Source organism: Pagrus pagrus (assembly GCF_965226575.1).
Source record: "Pagrus pagrus genome assembly, chromosome: 13".
Lineage (NCBI taxonomy): Eukaryota > Metazoa > Chordata > Actinopteri > Spariformes > Sparidae > Pagrus > Pagrus pagrus.
In genome coordinates this window covers 17,980,258-18,000,809 of record NC_140197.1, presented here as the reverse complement: position 1 = coordinate 18,000,809, position 20,552 = coordinate 17,980,258, and the positions used below count along the sequence as shown (strand labels likewise).

The window sequence follows — 20,552 nt, the reverse complement described above, 5'->3', positions numbered from 1 at the left end:
CAGGTACGTTTGGGAACATTGTTTCGGAGGCAAGGATTAGATGATTCCATACTTTCATGAAAGCATATAGCGAGCACTGGGTTTAAATTAAGAGTGACGCATAAGATGAGCTGCCTCCATACCAATATTTTGCAATCTAAAGTTGTAGCGAACAGATAATTCCCCCTGGGGAGACACAATTCTGACTCACTAAAGTTGATAAGCTTTTGCAAGCGAGCACAGACACACACACACACACACACACACACACACACACACACACCAAAAAAACATCCCTGTAATTACAGCAATCCAGGACACCCTCACATCCAATAAAACCTGAGACCATATAAGTCCAAGCTGTGTATAAATGTAACATAAACATATATTTAAGTTATGCTATTAACCATTTAAGACTCAAAGGAGAACAATGGCATTTCCCTTCAGCATTAACTGATTTCTTAATCTAATTATCAGCAGCATTTGATCATACAAAGAGTATAAATATCCCAGGGCAGATATTATGCTTCGCAATCTTCGTGTCCCATTATAGTGTGACACAGTTGCATCTCATTTATGGGAGTATATCGCAAGAGCTATTGTCCCCAAACAGTATTAAGTCAATAGCACACAGCCACAGTACAGTTTGTTCCTTCCACAATTTATCCTGGTCGCCACCCTGTGGAGTCAAACACACACTTTACAGTCGCATAATGGGAGTCTTGAGTTAACAGCCGAATAATTATGCATGCATGTGTGTGTGTGTGTGTGTGTGTGTGTGTGTGTGTGTGTGTGTGTGTGTGTGTGTGTGTGTGCCACTGGATTAGCATGTAATGTTTTCTCTGAGAAACCCATCCCTGAATACATTGCTTGAATCAGTGGCGGACTCAGGATGTTATAGGGGCGGGGTCCGAAAAATAAAAAGGGCACCAGCACTCAGAAAGGGTACTGGAAGGGCAGCCAAGAGGGTACTTTATTATGTTTTCTCCACTGGAAGGGCAGGGATTGACTGAGATTTTTTACCTACTTTGTTTTATTGGTATCATTGTTATGTTGCTATTATTACTTCTCCCTGCAACATTATCTTTATTGTTATAATTAAAAGGTGTGTTATGTAAGAACCGGCCACCTGTTGATTTCACTCTCAACAAATGGGAGGAAATTGTTTCAACACCTTTCAATATCTGGAAAAACTGTTAAGTGATTATGGTGTACCACAGGGATTAATCGTGAATCCCCTTTTTATTTCATCTCTGTTAGGCTCCGTGGCCTGCCGCCTAGCCAAACAATACAAACACAGCTAAGCAAATAAGCTAACACCTCAATTTAAGTGTAAACTCATGCTCATGAGTCTAAACCATTTCAGGATAAAACCACATCACAGAGGTACAGTCAACAAACAGACAAACAAGCTAACAAACTAGGATGTATGAAGTTTTGCCAACTCACCAATAAAGTGTCTGGGTGTTTCAGGAGTGCATCAAAAACTGTCTTCTCTTATTCTCAAATGTCCACTACGATCCATTTCAGTATTAACTTAGTCCAAAACACGGTATGCCATGATTAAATGGTGACAAAATGGCAAAAATGGATGTTGGATGCTTTTTCATGCTTTAACCTGTAAAAAAAGAGACTCATTTCACACCAGACGCCATTGTACCTCTACACCGGAGATGGCAGCAATTTGATTGACAGCTCATTTGAGCGGATAGGAGCTGCTATGCCTGCCCTAGAGCCTACAGCAGCCAGTGAGTGATCGTGTAGACCACTGACCCACTGAGCCTCCAGATGATTAATGCATCATGTAGCCAATGAGATTTCAAATCCAGCAATATAGTTTATCAGTTTTTAAAGCCCTAAACTTGGGAATCATGCAAGTTTATGTAGTTTTATGCATTTTGCTCTTTGTAAGACTACATGATGTGGAACCATTGCGTTTTCCAACTAAGAGAGGCAGTTATTGGTCATCTGCAAGCTTATTTTTGCATTAAAAAATTTAGTACAACCCTGGTCACTCAGCGTGGGCATCATTTCTATCGATACTGTTACATCTGCTTACAACGGAGGCATCCACTTAAATAAAAGCCAAGGGAGGTGGTGCATGTAGGTGAGAGTGATTTAGTGCAGGGTATGTTAATGCAGCAAAAAGTCAACTCCTCCCACGAGGGATGTGTTCATCTGCGGCACAAGGCTGCTCTGAAATGTTAAATCTTGAGGGGAAGTTTTGCATAGCAATAGGAGAACTGTGACAACTCCAGTTACAGACATAATAAGACAACGTTACGCCGTAAAAAATCTACACTCGGTAAACTTAGCCCATAGAAAGGCGGAGTGAGTGACAGAGAAAGAAAGAGATGGAAGATGATCAAAGATAGACTGACAAGGAGACGAGCTGTCAGGAGCGATGAAGCAATATGAGGAATAGCAGAAAAAGTCCCAGAGAAAGATTGGAAGACACAAGCAGTTAATATGACGGAAAAGAGAGTAAGTGGAGAACTAGAGCTCTTTCTAGGCCAGGGTCATGTAACTATAGGGAATGAGGCAAGCTAGAATACGCTCACAGGCTATGTAGGGCACAGAACTTTTCCAAACAACACTCATACATCACCACGGTTGCTCAGACAAACGGTGGATAGGGAAAACTAAGCAGAATGGGGCCATTAATTGAGTATTTAGGATAGTCAAAGGGCCCTGGCCTATCACCTCTATTACCTCGAACACTTCCGTCACGTTACGAACATTTCGCTTGTTTAATCTTGCAACCTGGCCAAAACACGTGAGCAAGAAACTTCACAGATTTCCTCCATTGAAGTTGGATGTAGGCCTTGGGATGCCCTCAATTATAAGGAGGGCGAGAGGAGTCTATAATTAGGTCTGAAGGAGGGGTGGATCAAGGACGCAGCTCACAGAGGGATGAATGACAATTGCAATCAGCTGGGAAACTCATCGCAAGAACCGTTATTATCAGACCCACTTATGATCAGCCAGTTTGACAGCTGAGCCAGTTATGAATTTGCAAACACAGAGCGTGGCTCGCAACAGAGAGAGGAATTAGAAAAGCCTCGGGAGCAAGAATATAACGAGAAGTCATTATTAATACAAGTAGTAGTAGAGCTGAGTTTTTCTAAAAACTAACTCAAGTTTTCCACTCAGGAGACAAATATAGGGCCGGCACAGATTTTCATATTTTTACACTCTGACAAAAAACTCTAGAAAGAGAAAATCATCAATACAAACTTTGATAACAAACACACACAGAGCAGTTGCACAAGAATACTTAAGCAACTTCAGCAGAAACAACACAAAGCGCAGCCAACACTGCCGAGATCAAAGGAAAAGTGCCATACCGAAAGTGTCTGGAAAGGCTCCTCTCCCTTTCCATGGTTATTTTGGGGCTTTGAGGAAGTGCCTGAGCTCAGTTAAGCAATGCAAATGCTTCTCCTCTATCTTGGTGAGTCCCCATCTAGTCTGAACAAACAAACTCTCCCGGACGAAGCCGGGAAGAAGACGAGAAAAAGGGAAGGTGTCCTGGATCTCAGAAGCGCTTGCTGTAGGCTCGGAAAGCAGCCAGGTGGAAGAAGAGAGAGAATGAGACAGAGGGAGGGAGCAAGCTGGAAGAGTGGCTGCGGTTCACATCCCTCCACACCTCCAAAACATCCTCAGGCAGCATCATCAGCTGTTCTCCAACTTCACGTTTGGGGCAGCGCTCCTTCTTTGCTCCCATCTTCTTGTCCCAAATAAGCCAGGGTCAAGGTCAACACGGGGTGCTCTTCTCCATCACCGTCAACTCAACGGATAATCCTTGTCATCGTCCGTCATTTGCCAGTAAGAGGTAAGTGAGTGACAAATCTTCTCTTCCCTCAGTGGAGGAGGAAGGAAAGAATGAGATGAACAGAGGAGTAAGTGAGGAGGGAGAGAGGAGAGAAGTGGAGAAGTGAGGAGAGCCCCGGTGGAATTTCATAGGCAGGTCAGCACAACGACTGTGTGAGTGTGCAACAATGTGCAGGAGTGAACGTACAGGAGCTTTGACAGTCATGTCTGCGCGACACGTGCTCACCTGCAGCGTCCATAACTCTGATTTCTACATGTATGACGACAGCTATCCAACTGTCTCCAAGCGTTTCCAGCCCAAAACAACTTTTTACGGATCTATGAAACATTTGTAAAAGACAAGGGAAAGCTGCACTGCATCCTTAACCCTGGGTTTAGAAAACATCAGTCTAATTAATTCACACCTTTGAAGTCTATATACAGATACAGCATCAGACAGAGGCCTTCAGTTCACTGTAATTACATTCAATTACCATATCAGCACAGAACTGCAAGAACAAAAGAGCTAATAGATGTTCCAAGATTGCCTCTAATGACACTCCTGATGCACAATCTTTTGCGCAACTTTCAAGTGTTCGAGCACTCCCTAACCCCTGGGTTTCAGAGCCATTTAAGAATCGACATCGGCGAATGCGTCAGAAACCTAAGAGAGAATTTATTAAAAGAAATAGGCTGCTTAAAAATAGAACACGTCCTTTGGGAGGGCGAGGCAAAACGGAGAGGGGACAGAGGCAGACTGAGCAGAGCGCGGCCCAGCTGGTCAAGTTCTACAAGACATGCAGATAAAATGACCTCATAAGCCATAAGCACACCTCACATCCTCTGATACCTCGCAGTTATCGGACCAAGCGGGGCGGGTGGAGAGTTTTCACACGAGTGTGTGACTGTTACAGGGAGTGACAGTGATTGAGGCAGAGAGAGAGAGACGGATGGGGGGCGGAGACAGCGAGTGGATAAAAGAGAGAGCTTCAGCTTCAGCTACATCGACACATCTTAGCCTCTAAGACAGTCGGGCTCCTGTGCTCCTCCCCATCCTGATTTTAACCCCACGTCCCTGCATCCCCCGTGCTCCTGTTCCTATTCTGCGGTCCTCTTGTGTTCCCTATGTTCCTGACTTGTTCCTCGTGGTTTTCTTTGTTTTTATATTACTCTGGTATTTTCCTTTGACTGCCTTTTTGTTTGTTACTTGGCTTTTGGACTTTCATTATTTAAGCTTGTTCTTTTGTTCCTTTACCTGCCTGCTTGTGTGCGTGGCTTATGTTTGGCTTGTGTTTGAGTCAAATTTTGCATAACAGATTTCATAACAGTTTACAAGGACGACTTCACAGATGGTTCTGTGTGACAAACCATCTGGCACACCAGGTCAGGTATTTGGTTGCATTGGACAAATTAAAACTTTGACCTGATGATGCCGTAAATGGGTCACCGATCCTATTACAATTCATCTTCAGGGAGGCATTACAATGTCTCCTAACTCCTCTTTCTATCTAATAGTTTCCAAAACATTTTGCTCAATGCCACAAATGTCAACCTGGAGAAGTCAGGGGACCCCCAAAGTCATTGGGATTTATCATATAGGAACCATGAATATCTGTACTAAATTTCATGGAAATCCATCCCATAGTTGTTGAGATATTTCTAGGATACGTAAAAATTGTTGACATGCTGCTGGAGCTACAACAAAAGTCACTGGCTTCATCCTCTGAGGACCATGAATATCTGTATCAAATCTCATGGTATTCCATCCCGTAATTGCTGAGATATTCAGTCTGGATCAGTGTGGCGACCAGACTGACTGCCATCCCTACAGCTGCGCCGCTAGCATGACAAAAACTATGATAGGCAGCCGTGAAACACGCCTATTAAAAAAATATCATCAGCAGCACATCTCCCCAAGAAAAGAGAACCTGCACAGTGCATCTTTTCCCCAGACACCTGAGCAACTCAGTGCCAGCAGCAGCCATCCAGCAACACCACCCCGAGGCATGGCACATGGACAATCTGGAATCAAAACTCCCCGAGGCTCCTGCCACAGAAACATCACCCGATTCTGCTGTAAACACTGAGAGCCATTCGAAACCTTTCCAGAGAATGCAAAACCTAACAATACCCTGTAAGATTTGTGCGGCTTAATGGGCATTAAGGAACACAATTAAAGAGCAAACTGAGCTGATAATGACAACATCACAGTGACAATGCATGGGAGGAATTAGTGATATCTACAGCTTTCTGAAGTGGATTGTATTTAAAGAGAGATTTGGACTCTTGTTAAGGAGAGCTACTGTACTTTTCTTACAGCCTAAAGGTGAGGAAAACAGTTCTCCGTCCTCAATGGATCAAGCTGATGCATAATTAATGGGACGCTGAGCAAAATCAAACATTACAAAGCATTTTTACAGGCAGCTTTCTAAGGATGGATACGCGGTATCAAAGCTGGGATAAAGACAGCTGTGTCAGAGGAAACCGAGATGGCTGGGCGACAGCTTTGTTTTCTGGCTGGAAGGAGAATGGACTGTTCCTCCAAAAAATGAGTCGCTGAGACTGCTACTATATCATGATCTAACTGCACCACAGCTCACTTCATGGCCAATTATAAATGACCACGTAAGGTGACACCGGAAAGCGCTTTGACACCCAAAGTCAAAGACCAGTTTCATGCCACAACTCTTACAAAACGCACAGTACCAAATAGTTTTTCGGTACTCACCTGAGGCAGCAGTTCATAATTTCTCCCAGCATTGAACTTCAAAGCGAGGACCATGTGCGTGTGAGAAACGGTGATGTGCGCATGCAGCCTAAGCATCTGCATGTTGTTCTGTTTTTGCACTGTATGCGTGCATGTCTCAGGCACCAGCAGCAAACTGGCTACAGCAGCTCAGAGCTGCATGCAGAGGAGGGAATAAAGAGCATCCAGAGAATCTGGTGCTGGTATCAAAGAGTGCATCACAGCTGACAGGGAGAAACGGGAAAGAAAGAGACCAACAGAGAGAAAGTCAAAGATAGAAGGAGGGAGGGGACTGACAAAACAATTTGCAAGTGTGTGCAGTCATATTGTGTTTTGGGTTTTGATTTTCTGATCAGTGCTGAGGAGGAAGAAATGCAATTTTCAGCGGTGAATTACTAAGAATACCCTTGTGTACTGTACCTGAGGGGGGGGGGGGGGGGGGGGGGGGGGGGGGGGACATGAACAAAGCGACTTTCAAGCGCCCAAAGGCAGCAGGCAGTGCTCAACATCAGGCCACAGTTACTCATATGTGCTCTTAATTTGAAATGCTGAGAGGGGGAGATTAAAAATATTGATTTAATGGGATAGCTAAGGGGTTTTTGCTTTCCTCACTGTGCCCCTAATGCTGTGCATGGCTGAATTAATAGCTGAAGACACAACGGACAATAAGTCTCCTTCGTACTACAAAAACAACGATTGAGAGATAACTATTTGAAGCTGGTTTTCTGTATAAGGTGAATCATTTATAGAGAATTTGGATTAGTTGGAATATATTGCTAGGTTGATAAAACTGGGCTCCCGTGCTTTGTTAATGTGTTACAGTTAAAGTGAAGCTCATATCCAGGAATTTACAGACTTTATAGCACTATCTAATTAACAGTGATCAATCCAAACTAAACCAATGCAAGAAAAGGTTTTTTTTTTTGGTTGTTTGGTCATTAGACAGAAACGTCCCACACAAATAAACATCTCAATTAGTTCCCGATGAATGAAGGCACTAAAATACAGCTCTTAATGAGAACACGCTACATCCTCTGAGAGTTTCGCCTGGAAACAGCACTGCTGGCTAAAACATTAATGAATTGTCCTGGTTGCCTCAGTGGCGATGACAGATATGAAACCAGATGTAAAGCCAGATGCCAGAGGGAATAATAACAGTAACAGTAATAACAGTCTTAATACATTCCCTTATATCTGACAAGGCCCCTTTAATCAGTGCAAGAGAAGAACTAAAATACTTGTTAGTGACGCAGAATCCAAACGAGAAACACAATATGCATGAAGACATGTTAGATTTATAGGTCTGCCTCGCATCTCTGAGCTGGGTTGGGTAGTAACATTTAATTGGGATTATGTAATCATGATTATGTGACTATATTTTTGATTATGTCTTTAAAGGGGCACTATGTAGTGTTGGAGAAGAGATTCAAACTCTTTTTAGCATTTTAATTTTTACAATATTAATGAGGTAATAATACAAACTCAGAAATATTTGTTTTTTCCACAACTGAGTAAACAAGCTGTTCTCAGAGGAAAATAAGGTCCCCAGAGAACTGTTCGAAGCTAGAAAGGTGGCAGGGTCCGCCAAATATAAACAAAGCAAAACAGTATGAAACGGTTTCTTTAAGGTCGGTTTGTTTATTCAGTTTGTTTAGGCATTAAAAACAATGTCAATGAAGATCTTTCTCTTCTGATTAAAATGTCTTCCCTAAAACTACATAGTGCACCTTTAAAATATGGCACTTCTAAAATAATGAAACATTTTTTATGATAAACAAGCCCTATTAACTCATGTAGAGCAGGGTTTCACAAGTGTTCAACTCTGTGTTACAAGTCCCTCATGTGGATGTTGATGGAAAAACAGCAGCAACAAAAACTTCCACAAAAGAAACAGCATCCCACATGTACACAATATGTACACAAAGTACACAAAGTACACATGTAGTTTGTGCCTGTACTGTTTCTGGAAGTTATTTGATTTGACCAACTGCAAATGCTAAATGTGTATAATGCATTTTATTTGCAGGATTTTGAAGTAATCCAAAGTATTCAGATTAGTTTTTTTCTAGTAATCAAATGGATTACGTTACTAATTACAAAAATGAACGTGTAATTTTTATTCAGTAACTGACTGCAAAGTAATCAGAAGTAATCTGATCCAACCCTGTGCATGAACAACTGATTGGCTACCTGACGCTGTCAATCAGCTGTTGATGCTCCTCCGTGATCAAGATGTCGGGCAGAGCCTCGGCCAGTGTCTCCACGTCCCTCTCAGCGGCGTACTGCTTGAGCACCTCAAACAGCTGTTCCTTTATATCTGGATCCTCCCCGAGGACTTCCTCCACCTGAAGGATAAATAAATGCACAGATGTGTAAAAAAAAGTAATGAATGAAACAGGTAACTATACTTTGGAACCAGCATCGACTTGACACCCACTTTCTTGTTGAACTCCATGGCCTTGTGGGCGCGACTCTCCCGGACGCTGTCCCCGCTCTGTGACAACACCCTCATGCTGCTGCTCAGCCGCTTGGGCCGTCGAGCCATACTGAGCACGCCCAGACGCAGAGGCCGACCCTGGGCTGCTTTGATCATGGCCGCTGCCGTTTCATGGTGCTTCACTGGGATCCCGTTGACCTCCATGACGTAGTCGCTGGCCTTGAGGCCGCTGCGACCTGCTGGGCCGCTGGGCATGCAATCCTCCACCATCAGAGGGCAGTCTCCAACGATGGTGAAGCCAAAGCGGCCATCTGGGCCAGGAGTGATGTCAATCTGAGGAATGAATAGAAGCATGGAGTGTTTGTAGTGTTTTTTCCACCATTTAAATACACAAAATGTGGATTACTGCATGTAAGCTGACCTGCTCTATCCGTGACACCACTCCAATGCTTGGTGGCACAGTCTTGAGTGTCTGAGCCAGAGCGATCAGCGCCGGTGTGCTGAGGTTGGTCACGTCCTGGCCCTCTATGTCCACCACCTGGTCTCCAGGCTGCAGGCCAGCTAGGTAGGCACTACTTCCCTCCACCACGGACAGGATGTAGCTGGGCCCAGTGCCACCTAGTCGGAAGCCAAAAGCCTCAGGCCAGTTCTGATTGGTGGCTGGGAGGCCGAGGTCTGGAAGATGGACAGAAGATTAAACACTTTCTAATTTGGAGTTTAACGTTTCACTTGTTGGATAAGTATGTCATTAGGATGCAGGGACGTTGTTAATCTGGTGCAAGCTGTTCATGCGGACGAGCATGTTGTGAGCTGTAAAATGGAGGTCAAACGGTTGCTGGTTTAAATAGGGCAGCTCAGGGATGGGGCCGACTTCCTGTAGCAGCAGGTACACTGGTCTATTAAAGAAGCCACACATATAAAGACACAGACGTTACCTCAAAAGGCACTTTCAGATCGATAGATTTGTGTTTTCTTTAAACTGAATGACAGCAAAAAGGAAAGAAACAGGAAATAAAAGGTGGTTATTTCTGGACCACACGTTGAACTGCGGCCCTTCCCCTGGTCACTGGCCTCATTCTACAGCAGCAGAAAGTGTCCCGACAGGCTCGCTTGACTCCATCTCCTGTCATCTACAGCCAACTAGATACATCAAAGATAAATGTAGGACATTGTAGGGAATGGTCAGTCCACCTCGTGATGTTTCATGTTGATTTCTCACTAAAAGAGCCCATAGTCAATGAAAACCAACAACACTTCATTTAGTTTATTTATCATTTTTCAATCTTCCTGCCCTGCCCTCGTCTTTTGCAATTTTCGGATCAGTATTACGGTCACTATGGCAGAATTGGAAACTTAACTGAACCTACTGTCTGTATTCATGTCAGATTTCTGTGTAAAAGCAGAAAATACCTGAACGCAACTCATCTGATCAAACATTTTTGCCTCGAGTCAACGCAGCACTGCCACTCCCAGCTTCAATTTTAATCTTACAATATGATGAAAATGCTCCCAAGTGCAAAACAAGACAATACTTCTAATTTTCACATTGGGAAATATAACAGAGCACATGTTATAACTGTATATACACAAATTGCATGCAGTCATCCTTCAAATCAGCAGCACCAAACGGCTTTTTCCTTTTGTAGTACATCAGAGGCTCACAAAGACGGAGACAGAGGAAAAGTCAGACAGACGGGAAAAGACTAAATTAGAGACGGGAAGTAAGAAAAGTAACAAAAAAGTGCACGAGAAGTGAGAAAATAAGTGCAAGACAAAGAAATGTAGGAATGTCAGATCTGCTCCCGAAGAGGAATCAGATGTGACTGGAGTGTGGTGCTTCATATTCAGGGTGAGATGTGGCTGAGTGAATAAAACATATATCAAAACGAACGACTCAAAAGAGCCACAGAACTTGGTGTCAGCTTGCTGAACGCAAACATCAAACTGCAGCTGATTTTTGATCTAAAATAGATTGGGAAATCACTGAAACAGAGCTGGGGATCATAATCTTTTCTCCCCAACACAACACAAACGGCGCTTAGAAGGACTGTCAAGACCCATTCTCTCCAGCCTGCGCCCCAGATAAACCATCTCAGCTCCTTTTCGCTCTCCTCTTCATCTCACCTCCAGCACATTTCATGTAAAAACTATGATTTAGAGACTTACAGAAATCTTTGGAGGCACTCCGGGTCCCAGACTTGCTCTGGCGCAGGGAGAAGCGGCCCTTTCTGCTCAGGAAACGCCTCATCCTTGCCCGGCTTGCGGCAGGGCACGTTCCAGCCAGCCTCCCTTCACCCCCGATCTGGAGGTCGACGCAGCCACGGAGTGTCCTCTGACACCCTCGCGCTGCTCCTCACCTGAGCTCACTGCCTCCAAAAGCCTCTACCCAGCTAGTCAAATCAAGTGCGCCTAAAAGGTCACATTTGTGGGCTTTCTGGGCCGACGCCGCCTCCTTTTCTCAATCAGAGAACCAGCGATCTGGACCCAAGGAGAGGAAGGCCGGAGGAAAGGGGAGAGCGTCTGAATGTCAGGCTCTCCATCCTGGGTGAGGCGGTCCAGCCTCAGCCTCAGTCCAAACCCTATGGCTGAGCGACTACCAGAAAACTGGGACACGCTCACTTGGTCCTGAAATGGTTCTTTGCAAGAAAAGGTACTGCGAAGCCCCATTTTTCTATAAATACCTTTCCCACTCCCTCTCTCTCTCCCACCCTCACTCTCTGTCTTCCTCGGTTGCTCATGTGGATGGGGCCCCTCTCAGAGGGCTGGGGACTGACCCAGAAACTATGTGATGTACCAGCCAGGGACACTTCTCTGATTATAGCGGATGTGTTAACCTCAGTACTGGAGCACCAGTTACGGAGATGGAGCCTGCAGATATGCTCAAGGTTACATCAAATGCAGCTGTATTTCAGCTAAGCCAACCAGATATGGCGGATTTAGCAGAGGATTGCAAATACCAGAGTAGCACAAGATAAACAGCATGGCTCGGTTCCTCAGCGTGTCGGTCAGAACGAGCCTTGTGGTGTGCTCGTGTCCCAGAGGGAGCTGGAGCAGTGGATGCTGTGTTTTACCTGGCAGGTGTGTGTGCTTTCAAAGCAGCTGGTATTCCCATGATGGGATGGTGGATGACATTCACGCTACTGCCACATACTTAGAAAAACAAGGAAAAGAAATGAAAGAGGACCGCAACACTGGAATAATAATGAGAGCTGCAATAATTAATCGTTCAATTGTCAACTATTAAATCATTTGTCAACCATTTTGATTCTTTGATTCCAGCTTCTTAAAGCGAGTATTTTCAGATTTCTTTACTTGACAGTACACTGAATATCTTTGGGCTGAGGCATTTGAAGATGTGATCTTAGACTTTGGGAAACACTGAACAACATTTTTCACCATTTTCTGACGCTATAGAGCAAACAACTTCTCGATTGTTCGAGAAAATAACTGACAGATTGATCGAATCAATGAAAAAAATCATTAATACATGAATACAGTATAGCAACAAAGGCATGACATGATGTAACACAACTATGAATGTGGAAACCACCCAGCTCAGTCGCCGGGATGTAATGTTAGCAGTAAACATTTCTGCAAACCACAGATACCTTTCACGTCAGGAGGAGGAACGGATGGCGATGGCGATTTACAAGACAACATGGCTGCCAAACAGCCGACCGCAGTTTGAGTCACACCAGTGGAAACTTTGAAGGACTCCTGCGGACATTTCTAGCCGTTTTTAATGGAGCCAAAACCAGGTGTTTTTCAAGGGCAGTCGGATCACCTCCATCTGTGATCGTGGTGACCTAAACAGGTATTTTAAACCAAACCATGTCTTCCCAACCCTGACTGAGTGGTTTTTGTGCTGAAACCTAAGCAGAGCATAAGCATTGCGATGGGAAAAATAAGAAAATTCAACCTAAATAAATATAAAGTTGTAAAATAAGGACATTTTAAACTTATCTGATATCACAAAGCCCTAGTTACGTATTTCTGTAATAGTGAGAGAGATTGAAAATATCCCAAAGTTTCTCTCTAAGCAGATGCTGTTTTAGAAAAAAAAGGTTCATGTTATAATTTGCTAATTAAAACATGCTCTCAGTTGGGGGTCGACCATGACACAGTTCTTACGTGGTTGCTTCCTCTCACTATCAACGAATGCATATCGTAATCACACACTGAAGGTCACCCTGCTCAATTATAAAAACAGGACACCAACAAAGGTAAGTGGGAGCCACTTGTATAAGAATATATCATTTATTTGATGCAAACTCTGCTTCTGTAAACTGAACACATTTTTAACATCTGGTGAAACCGTCATGCTTAAAGATGCATTCTGACTGACCAGCTCGGGAGAGCAACACTGTGCCGCGCACTCATACACACACGCACGCACAAACACACACACACGCACACACGACGGGTCAGTCTTTAAATGGCATCACATTTCAGAGGGGAGATGACATCAGACAGCAGAAGTGGGAACTGCAATTAACTGACGACATTTTAGGTAGTAAAAGAAAAGCAGGAACTTTTTGACAGCAGTAAAGAAGAAGAGACCAGGCTACGACTGATAAAAAGGCAAAGACAAGTTCAGTTTGTACAAGATAAAAAGAAATAAGCATCTGTTTAGGCCTTTAAAACGAAAACCTTATAACTGACAAATTAATCTAGTTCATTGTCTTAAAAAGGTGCAATGTGTAAGAATTGGCCAACTGTCGAAGGTCACTCCAAACAGACAGGAGTCAGCATATCACCAGAACCACAACCTGCTATTTCTACGGTATGGCTGTAGCTACTAGCTGCCATTAGCTAGTTAGCCGTGCACTTTTCTGTTTAATCATTTCAGAGTGTATTTTGTTCATTTATTGGACTAAAAAAGCGAGCTGGATAGCTGGCTAGCATGCTAACTTCAGTAGACATCGCTGAAAAAAACCATACAACCCTTTTTCTTCACACTCCGTTGATCATTTTAGTTCATTTGTTGAACATTTTAAACTAAAATTCAGGCCATATCTTACATATTGCACCTTTAACTTGAATGCACCAAAAAGTTCAGAAATTAGCTAGCAGAGCTTAATTTTAGTAAGTCAATCCACGAAAATTAAACACTTGATAGGGCTTAGTCCTCGAACACACTCATTCTTTTATGCTTCACACACACATTTCTTTGTAGGTTTGTTCCGTTTCTGTAACTATAAACCTTATAAACACTTTGGCCTTTGTTTTGTACTCAAATGTCCACATGAAGCTCGTACAAACTCTACAATAGTTGGCTACACAGGTTAAGTCGAGCCACAGTCCATAGTGTTCTCTTTCATCATACGATAACAGTCTGAATCTCCACCTCCTCTGGGGAGGTGATGACATACTCCTCTTGTTGCTGCACCACCTGTATTCCCTCACCCACTGCCTCCTCTGTGGTAATAGTGACAGTCCCTTCCGCCGTCTCCACGGTCCCCGCCGTGGCCAGCAGCGTGCCGTCGCTGATGGCGGAGGCCAGTGTCATGGCCACCTGCTCCGTCAGGCTCTCGGGCGTAGCGATGGTGATGGTGTCGCCGCAGTCGGAGATGGAGGCGCCCTCTTCGTTCACGGCCACGTTGCGCACAATGATCTGCCGGCTGCCGCTTCCGCCGGCGCCCTGTGACTGGCTGACGATTCGCTGCACGACTTTCATGATGTGGTTTCCCATCTGCCAGAGAGAGGTTTGATTTAAAAAGATAGAGGTAGAATTAGAAGATTATGTAAATCAAATTGACAACTCTTATTAAGATGCTTTGGTGAAACATTACTAGCCCAGCGATTCTCACACTCTGCAACCGCTGTAGATTATATGGATGTTCTCAGGTGTGTACTGACCTCATTTTGGCTGTCTTGAATGAGTGTAACCTGTTCTTCCTGCACGTCCTCCTCCATTTGAGTCTAGAGGATATGAGAGAAGCAGCACATTAACACAGCATATGTAATTATCTTCCTTACAATAACCAGTAATAAAACAGGCGACAATAAAGGAGAATATAAGCATTTGTCTATAATATGTGGCGAAGACATCGTTTATGTCTGTTTATGTAGAAGTTTAACTTGTTGTGCTTAAGAAAACAGATGACCATAAGGTGCCGAAAGGCATAAATTCTAGTCTCGTCTTCAGTCAATTAGTCGTCAATAGCACACAGTATGATGTGAAGCTTTGGAGTTGAGCCACTTAACGATCGATAACTCCAACACTATTGTTTCCTGCAGCAGCTTCTAGAGACTTATTTAATCTAAACATTAATCCAGGGGTTTAGAAGTAGTCTTGTCTTTTTTAGGACCACAACTGCTTGAACGTGTCTTCAGTAAAAGGGGGGGAAAAAGTCACAGTGTTGTGATTTTCTGATATGTCGAAGCTGAAGAATTTGAAAACATTAAATTCAGATAATTAAAAAAAAGAAAACACATTATGTAAGCAGCTACTAACTCCTGTTCTGTACACTGTATGTGTACCATGAAAACAAATTATTTAGTCATTTCATAATGACAGCAGTGCATGCAGCCACTCCAATACAAAATACTGTAGGATACAAAATGCAGTTCGTATTTCCATTCCCGTCAAGTCAGTCACTGCTACTCTTCCCCCATAAACAAATGAAAAGTTGCAACTTAAGAAACTTTTAAACCTTTGAATTGTGTTTTTAAAGCTATTAAGAGTAACTGGTTCTTCTAATCAGTGATCTAATGAATTCCCTGCATCTGAGATAATATGAGTGAGATTGATTTGCTCTTCAGGTAACACTTCAGTGATGTCTTCTGCTAATCACTGCTGATGGAAAACAACTGCTGTGACATTGATAGGCACAGAGGTGCTCGAACAAGTTGGATCGCATAAATGTCTACTTACGATTTACCCACAGAGGGACCTCAAAATCAAAACTGTCTGTGTAAATGTACTTCTTAACACCACTTCCACATGGCTCACCTTGATGATGTACTCCTGTGTGTCTGCCACCACTGAGGAGAACTCCACCAGGACAGCGTGAGGATCCTCTGAGATGATGGCTGCTGTAGCAAGGCTGTCCACCGATGCCTGTTCCTCTGTTACCGCACCCTGTTGCTCACCAGAATCGTCCTTATGGCAGCCTCCTGGTGCAGATGACAGGTTGAGCTATTAGTTCCGTCTGCTAACACTTCTCTAAGTTTTGTCGTCCACTGATCACACTGACCTTTAGCGCGCATGTGCCGATTGAGAGTCCCGTGCTCGGCAAACCCTCGCTTGCACTTCGGGCACTTGAAGGGCTTCTCTCCGGTGTGATGGCGGATATGTCGCACCAGAGAGCCTTTCTCCCTGAACCCCCTCAAGCAGAACTCACACACATAAGGCTTCTCATCACCGTGTGTCCGCTGATGCACCTGCAAGGCATTCTGAGCAAGACAAAGAGACAAGTTAGAGACAGAATGTCTTTTTATGACCCAGTTCAATACAGCACAAGGATTAATATCGACAAAAATCACCTTGGTTTTGTACCCCTTGTTGCACCTAGCACAGTGGTAGGGTCTTTCATCCGAGTGGGCCCTCATGTGCTCACGTACATGCCCGATGGTTTTGTACAGCTTGCCGCACTCACCGCACTTGTACCTCCTCTCACTGACATGGACCTCCATGTGTTTCTTCAGCAGGTAACCAGTCAGAAACTCTTTATGGCACAGTGTGCACTTAAAGGGCTTGTAACCTGCATCAAGAGAAAGGATACACAGAGAAAATGAAATATTTGTCAAACAAAAGGCTCGTTAAGTTGCTAAAATTCAAATATATGTTGGATTGATTTCACGTTTTGACAACCGCTGATTGAAATGATCTTAAGGGGGCAGCGTACAATGATGCTGTGAATCATCATTAATAGTTACGGACTCACCCAAATGGCCCTTGACGTGAAAGCGGAAATAATTCAGTCCCTTGAAAGAGCGATTACAGTGTGGACACGTGTGCAGTTTTGAGGTTGTCTGATTCTCTCCATCACCTTCTTCCTGCAAGAGAAACAAAAGCAGACATAAAACACAGAAAAATAGTTACTGCAAAACCAAACCTACACCCAGTTTTGCTGAGAACAATGCACAGACTGTCAGGAGTTACTGGGAAACTTAAACTAAAAACAAAGTTTTTGTGATCAATTCAATAATGAAACACTTGTGTAATATTTTTAGTTTCTCTATTATTAGGGACAAAGGACAGTAAAAAGACTGTTATCACTGGAGTCAGATCCTAGATCCAGTCTTCTCCTTACCTCTGCCTCCATCTCCATCTCCACAAACTCTTCTTTGACCTGGATCTCAGTGACACCCTCATCAGCATCAGGAGAGTCAGAATCCTCTTTATTTATCTCCACGGTCGCCTGTGAGGTCTCCTCAACCACAGCTTCCTCCGTCCCCAGCGCGATGCCAGAGTTGATGATGGCTTGACAGATGAGGCTGTCGCCTGCTGCTGCAGCAGCAGCCAAGGCCTCCGCCTGAGACTGCTCTACCACCACCTGGCCAGAGGCAGAGCAACAAGTCAAGCTAACAGATTGGAAGAGAGAACTAAATCTTTGTGTCTCACCTTTTTCTTTATCATTGCAAAAAATGTACCAAAAAGCACTTAAAAGAAAGAGTGTGTGTTTTGTAGGACTTTTAGCCAAATGTGGACCCTTCCTCCACTCACCTGTTGCTCCTGCGTTGTTCCATCCACCTCCATGGTGAAGTGGACCTGATGGAGAACCTCTTGGGAACCAGCTTCAACCACACTGACAACAGCAGTCTGCGCCTCGACCATCTCCTCCTCCTCCTCCTCCTCCTCCTCCTCCTCCACCTCTTCCTCTGGCTGTTGCTCCACAACCACCACCTCTTGATGTCCGGCCACTGCAGCGCGTTCATCTTCAACTCCTGGACAATTCATACAGACCTGTCAGTTCCTCAACGGACTCTCACTTCCTTAGCTATTCTATTTTCAGATCCAGTACTGCATTGTCAACATTTTAAAATCCTTAAGTATTCAATCAATAACTGCTTTGCTTTGATAGAATAGACTGTACACTCTTCAACAATAACGCACAGTATAAATCTGACCTTTTTGTACTCCATCTTTGCTGACCAAGATCTCCTTGTACTGAACAAAGCGGATCTTTTCTGTGCAGGGTGTGAGGGCCTTAAGGTGTCTGGTGAGGGCACCCGACTCTCTGAAGGACTGGCCACATAGGTTACAGCGATATGGCCGCTCATCTGCAAGAGAACAGGAAGACAGCAGTGTTATTATTGGATACAATTTATGAGAGGACGTCAATTTAAGACAAAAACAGTCCTACTTTACTGTCTGTACCAGTGTGACGACGATTGTGACGAATCAGGGAGCCTTTTGTGCGAAAGGAGGTCCCACAGAGGTCACATGAGAAGTTCTTCTGGTCACTGTGAGTTTTCATGTGAGTTCTTAAGATGTTGGTCTGTTGGGGGAAAAAATCATATTAGAAAGACAAATAAAATATAACTTAATTTCTCGATACAAGAGGCACACACAAATGAAATATGACACTCACTGTTTTAAACGTCTTTTCACAAAGTTGGCAAATATAGCGTCCCTCCTGGTTGACTTCGTAAACATGCCTGTCACCGACAGCACTTTTAGATATGGTTCGTTCAGCCGTCCCATCTGACTGATTAGTGATTTTAAGTGAAACGATTTTCTTCCGGCGACCTCGACCCAACGGAGTACTGCTTTGGTCTGTGTGAAAAACAAACATTACAGTTCAAGCCCCCTGCAGATTTAAGATCTACTTCACAGGTTGAAACTACTCTGCATGGATTTTATTCCCTTATTTGACATATACGACAGTAATCTGAAATGTTTGGGGTTAGGATTGATGGTCACCTTAATTGATAATAAGTAGTTAGTTACAGCCCTGATGTTGACCCACCATTAGAGTTCTTCACTGGCTCATCTGAGGCTGCTCCTGCAGCTGGTTTCACCTCTGGGGAGCTCTCAGTGGCTGAGGTAACCTGTCAAAACGTAGAAATCATCATTTAATTCTTCTACCTCTGCTGTTTATTGTAGTTACTGGATATAAACCCACACATCATCCCAGTTCGGACCTCTTGACTGGCGTCCTGGCTGCTCGCCTCCCGTGCCTCCACGCGTCTGCAGCTCTGGTGCAACTTGTGCTGGATGAAAGCCTCCAGCGTGGAAAACTCGGTCTGACAGCGTCCACACTTGTGCACATCTTCATCTGAACAACACATATCAGCATGAGACAACTTCGTACAGCAACAGCGCTGCTCGGGTACCACCTAGCGTGAGTCAACTTGTGTAAAAAACTGCTGACCGGGGCTGGACTTCTAATCTGAGCAAAGCTGCGGCGAGGAGGCAAACTAGCTAATGTTGTTGCTAACGGCAGCTAGCTGCTAGCAACATTTCACGATGGAGGAAGTTAGCTAGGCCCAAACACAATGTTAGATAAATGTTTCATTTTCGTTTCAGCTCGGAAGAGGACTCACCTTCGTCTCCTAACGTGGTCTGAATGGTGATCGTCTCGGTGCCGTTCTTCGTTTGCTCCCTCTCTGTTTCTGCCGTATGATTATTTTCTACATTCATGTCGTTCGAATTCTCCGTCTCTGTCGCAACGCCGCTGCAAGGAGAGCAAACATGGCGGATTTACGACCCCGTAGTCATAACAACAAAAGGGCGCGTGCGTATGTGTTTTCATTGATGGAGAGGAGAAAATACAAACATACGCTGAATCCTGTTGAAAAAAATAAATGTATAGATATGAATCATATAGATGACCTCCATTCATCCATTTATTTGTTATTAGAAATAATAAAATCATTTTTTTCCCCATATATATTTTGCTCTAACGGCCAAAATATGATTATTATTTATATTAATCTATTAATAAAACATTATCTGTATGTGCAGCAGTATGCAGTAGTTAAAATGAAGTTGTATAATAGTCACAGAACAATTTCAGAGAAATTGATCAATCTATATAATCCAGGTAATCCATACCTGGATTATCCATGGAGAAAGTGGGATTTATTTCTTATTCAAGGACCCTGAAAGCCACAGAGCATGAAGAAGAATTCGTATAGTCTTTCTAACTCAAATCAGAAAACGTTGAAAGCCCATAAATAAATGGCTATCAATGTGCATATCCTTCAAGCCATCACAGCTTCTTCTTATCTGGCAACATTCTGTTTTAGGGTCCATCTTTATGGTAATTTCTGCTAAATCAAGGGTCTTCATTATGATATAATCGATGTGAGCTTCTCAATTGTGTTACTTTACCTATTAAGGAGAAGGATTGGCAATGCTTCCTACCTGTTGCTCCATGAGAAATGCTTTGTGGTATTTTATTGTATTGTCTTATGTTTGGACAATAGTATTGTTATTTAAAATGGACGCAGATGCATTTACAGTTGATAAGTTGTTGTCAGGGGCATTTGTCCTTACTGCAGTCATCCCCGCTCTCTCATCTCTGAATGCAGTCCTTTCAATAAAGACATGAAAAGGCCAAAAAACAAACACACAAGCATAAAAAGATAAGTTGTTATCAGCAGAGGACAGACGTAGCAAACATGGCA

The 20,552-nt window shown here is 43.6% G+C and overlaps 2 protein-coding genes across 6 annotated transcripts in view; both read right to left on the bottom strand.

The window, feature by feature from the left end:
* grid2ipa (glutamate receptor, ionotropic, delta 2 (Grid2) interacting protein, a) overlaps window positions 1-11,596 on the bottom strand; it is a 31,288-nt gene extending 19,692 nt beyond the window's left edge. For 2 of the 4 annotated variants that reach the window (XM_084372623.1, XM_084372624.1), the window contains exons 1-4: window positions 11,139-11,596; window positions 9,394-9,647; window positions 8,973-9,305; window positions 8,726-8,880 (exon numbers count right to left, since the gene is read on the bottom strand). In XM_084372623.1, the coding sequence (XP_084228749.1) occupies window positions 8,726-8,880; window positions 8,973-9,305; window positions 9,394-9,647; window positions 11,139-11,220 (824 nt within the window). In that variant the 5' untranslated portion in view covers window positions 11,221-11,596. Of the gene's footprint in view, window positions 1-3,326; window positions 3,857-6,517; window positions 6,580-8,725; window positions 8,881-8,972; window positions 9,306-9,393; window positions 9,648-11,138 lie in introns of those variants that run through there. The other 2 variants (XM_084372626.1, XM_084372625.1) reach the window with 2 other exon arrangements.
* Window positions 11,597-13,109: 1,513 nt separating this feature from the next.
* e4f1 (E4F transcription factor 1) lies at window positions 13,110-19,632 on the bottom strand. 2 transcript variants are annotated; one of them, XM_084372514.1, is made up of 14 exons: window positions 19,467-19,632; window positions 19,065-19,198; window positions 18,890-18,971; window positions 18,512-18,696; window positions 18,298-18,418; window positions 18,048-18,200; window positions 17,644-17,864; window positions 17,231-17,473; window positions 16,862-16,973; window positions 16,461-16,678; window positions 16,172-16,370; window positions 15,928-16,088; window positions 14,832-14,894; window positions 13,110-14,664 (listed from the first exon to the last, which is right to left on the bottom strand). In XM_084372514.1, the coding sequence occupies exons 1-14, from the start codon at window positions 19,561-19,563 to the stop codon at window positions 14,293-14,295; spliced, it is 2,361 nt and encodes a 786-aa protein (XP_084228640.1). In that variant the 5' UTR covers window positions 19,564-19,632; the 3' UTR covers window positions 13,110-14,292. The 2 variants fall into 2 exon arrangements, with proteins under 2 accessions (XP_084228640.1, XP_084228639.1); XM_084372513.1 differs by having other exon boundaries at window positions 13,112-14,664; window positions 15,928-16,091; window positions 19,467-19,630.
* Between the last annotated feature and the right edge of the window lie 920 nt (window positions 19,633-20,552).